Here is a 3798-nt window from a genome sequence, read left to right on the forward strand (position 1 = left end):
ACTAACCTTTGAAGTGAAAGAGAAAATCCTCTCTTGATGATCAAATGACAGCCCGATCTCCGTTCGAAGTCCCTTGCTTTTTTCCAAAATTCCGTGTGCTCTGCCCCCAAGAAAAATCTTCCTATTCTTTTCCTTTTCTCACCTATATAGATCACCCCTCAAGACCTAAATTTGTTTCCAAAAAGGAAAATTCTCCTCCTTCCTTTCTTCTTCTCTTCTTTTTTTAAAAATCCTCCAATCAAAAGCAATCTTCCCAATTTCAACTTCCCCTCCAAAACCTTCCAAGGAGAGTCCCGTCTTCCTTAAACTCCAATGGTAAGTTTCCTTGCAAAAACATGAAATTTTTGAAGTTAAATAATTGCATGAATAGATAAATAAGTAAATAAATTAAAAAATGGTAAAAATAATAAATAAATAAATAAGTTAAGGAAAATAATATAAAGAGGAAGATAACCAATAAAAAGTGAATGATAATCATAAAATTAAAATTAAAAACAAAATAAATAAATAAATAAATAAAATAAAATAAAATAAAATAAAAGTCTTCGTAGGCCTAGTGTGCCTAAACGGGCCTAAGGTGAGACTAAGTGGGCCTAGGGTAGTGCCTAATGGGCCAAGTGTATCTAAAAGCTATCCTAAAAAAACAAGAAAAGCCTAAGTCTAAGTTAGGGCTGCCAAGGGTCACAATAAGGGATCAAATAATCCCTCAACCAAAATCTCCGAGGTGACTCAGAAAAAGGTAAGTGGTATGAGTAGCCATGGGCCACCAAGGAACTATTGTGGAGCATTGAAAACGAATTTTAAAGACATGTGCTAAAGGGACAAAATTGAGGGTCTACAGCTGCTTCCAGTGATTGGCCACTACATCAGATGGATGTAAAAAATGCTTTTCTTCATGGGGATCTTAAAGAGTGTATTTATATGAAGCCATCCCCGAGATTGTTTCCCTCTCCGACTTCACATGTGTGTAAGCTTCGTCACTCTCTTTATGGTCTCAAACAGGCTCCGAGGGCCTGGTTTGATAAATTCCGCACCACTTTATTACAATTTTCATTCAAGCAGAGCAAGTATGACACTTCCTTGTTTCTTCGAAAATCGGACATGGGTATTGTTGTTCTTTTGGTTTATGTTGATGATATTGTGATCACTGGTTCCGATTCTGCTTTACTTGGTCAGCTCAAAACTCATCTCTCCGAGTCCTTTCATATGAAAGATCTTGGGTCTCTCACATATTTTCTTGGTCTTGAGGTGCATCATAGTCCCTCTAGTATTTCCCTCAATCAACATAAGTATGCAAGTGACTTGGTGGCTACAGCTGGTCTACAAGGGGCTACTTCTGTTGATACTCCCATGGAATTAAATGTCAAGCTTTGTAAAGAGGAAGGCGACTTACTTGCTGATCCCAGTTTATACAGGAAGTTGGTGGGTAGTCTTGTTTATCTCACCATTACTAGACCGAACATTTCTTTTGCTGTACAGCAAGTCAGCCAGTTCCTTCAGACTCCTCGTCATCTTCATTTGGCTGCTGTCCGTAGGATCATACGCTATGTTCAAGGCACTTCTACTCGTGGCTTGTTCTTCCCTGCAGGCAATTCTACTCACCTTGCTGCTTATAGTGATGCTGATTGGGCTGGTTGTGCGGATACCCGTCGTTCCATCACTGGTTGGTGTGTATTCTTAGGTGATGCATTGATATCTTGGAAAAGTAAGAAGCAAGACAGAGTCTCTAAGTCATCTACGGAATCTGAGTACCGGGCGATGTCTCTTGCTTGTTCTGAAATCATTTGGCTTCGAGGTTTGCTTGCGGAGTTAGATTTTTCTGAGACCGATCCTACACCTCTACATGCCGATAATAAAAGTGCTATTCAGATCACGGCCAATCCTGTCTATCATGAGCGCACAAAGCATATTGAAGTGGACTGTCACTCTATCCGTGAAGCCTTTGAAGCTCGTGTTATCACTCTTCCACATATTTCCACTAACTTACAAGTTGTTGATATCTTCACCAAGGCTCTCCCTCGTCATCGACATTGCTTGCTAAGTAGCAAATTGATGCTTGTTGATTAACCTGCATCAATTTGAGGGGGGCTATCAAAGGACAACTTGCTGTCCACACTTCTTCTTTCCTTATTTTAGCCCACACTTCTTTCCTTATTTTAGCCCACAATTGTTTCCTTATTTCTCCATTTATTATTCTGTATAGTTAACATATATTATTTGACAGATTATAGTTTACATGTATAGGGCTAGAATCATGCGAGAATTTATTTGCTTTTATTTGCTTTCCATGTATAGCATTCTTGTAAAGTCTATATATAATATACAAAACTCAAGGCTAAGGCATTCGGCCATTCATACAATATTTTGACAATAACAGTTGATCCCCGTTTGATCTAGAAGAGAAAAACATCAACCAAATGAATAAATATATTTTTCACCCTAACAGGGAGCATAACCTTAGTAAAAGTTTTGGAAATTACCTACAAATGTCATCACAGTTTTCATATCTCAAAAGCCCCAACTATTATATGCAGACCAAAAATTACAAAAAATTTCTTACCTATAACTTTTAACCCCATTCACTTGCTCTTGAAAATGATATCCTATATGCCAAAACTCTACAATAAACTATGAACAAAAGCATAAACCAAACCAATGTTCTCATTGTTTGTATATGATTCACTTGCAGATTGGGTATCAGACAACTTCATCTGTTCAAATCATGAAAAGGGTGTTGTAGAATGAGTTCAAATTACAGGATACTAAAATGGTATAGATACACAAAAAAATAGCATATCCAATGCAATGGGCCTTCCATTTCTATATCCATATTTGGATTTAGTTGGTATGCCAAATTTCTGAGAATGATGTAATTTTGATGCTACAGGGTTCACTATACTGCATGGTGCATCTTCGGTCATCCCATTTTCATTTCGAGTTTAGGTGGCTCAGTTTCTGCTATTCGCAAAACGGGTTCTTGAATTACTAGCTCAAGGTATGGACTCCAACCATGTAAAAGTTTTAAGCTACAGTTGCATGATCATTCATAGAATTCCTTTCAACTTGCCTAAGGAGAACATGATACAGTTTTCAACAAGAATTTCATAGATACCATGTTGTGGCTTCACTTTGTTGCAGACAAAGAGTATGAGAAGTGTGTGCCCCTACAAGATTATTTTTAGAAGACACTTTACATGTTTGATATAGGCCAGAATGATCTCGCATTTGCCTTCTAGTCTAGGCATCTTTAATTTGGAAATCTCAACGAGTACCTGAAATCAAGGGTTTTGCCTGGTTCAACTGCTGTTAGGAGGCTATTTTTTGCCCTTTCCCTGAAGCATGGTGTTGTGATCTAACAATAGTGAGAAAGTGAATCACCCATTTCTTCAGAACCTGTTTCTTTGGGATTATGGCATAGATTAATTCAATTGATTGGTATTCCTAGGGTTCCTCCAAGAGTACTAATGATTTGATCACCATTGGTTATAATGGTCTAGATAAGAATTCTGGAGGTAGAGTACCACAACTGAGGGAGATGTTTGCTATCCTCTAAATGATTTGGCTGGGGAGAAAGGTGATTTCTACGATAGACAAAGATCCCCTTGGCAGGTGCAGTACCTTATCGGTGACAAAGAATTCTCAGGACTTTCAGGGCATTCCCTTTAATTTTACCATGCAGAACCCTGAAAGGACATGCCATTGGAACCCCCTTCATCTAGCTGTTTTAAGCTTAATTTTGATGAGTTTTGTTGAGCAATCTTGGGAATATGGAATCAAGAGCATTGTGAAGGATCTTTG

At 38.1% G+C, this 3798-nt stretch overlaps 1 protein-coding gene across 1 annotated transcript; it reads left to right on the forward strand.

Annotated features, from left to right (window-relative positions):
- The first annotated feature begins 1101 nt into the window (after positions 1 to 1101).
- On the forward strand, positions 1102 to 2981 carry LOC109122596 (uncharacterized mitochondrial protein AtMg00810-like). The gene is made up of 2 exons (XM_019219858.1): positions 1102 to 1667; positions 2888 to 2981. The coding sequence occupies exons 1-2, from the start codon at positions 1102 to 1104 to the stop codon at positions 2979 to 2981; spliced, it is 660 nt and encodes a 219-aa protein (XP_019075403.1).
- Positions 2982 to 3798: the final 817 nt, after the last annotated feature.

This window comes from Vitis vinifera, chromosome 5 (assembly GCF_030704535.1).
Source record: "Vitis vinifera cultivar Pinot Noir 40024 chromosome 5, ASM3070453v1".
In the NCBI taxonomy this organism is placed as follows: Eukaryota; Viridiplantae; Streptophyta; class Magnoliopsida; order Vitales; family Vitaceae; genus Vitis; species Vitis vinifera.

What these genes read in the sequence shown, in the direction of transcription:
- LOC109122596 (XM_019219858.1), top strand. Translation starts at nt 1,102, where the DNA reads ATGGGTATTGTTGTTCTTTTGGTTTATGTTGATGATATTGTGATCACT. An exon ending in CGTCGTTCCATCACTGGTTG is followed by an intron (nt 1,668 to 2,887) that starts GTGTGTATTCTT and finishes TTGATGCTACAG; the next exon opens with GGTTCACTATACTGCATGGT.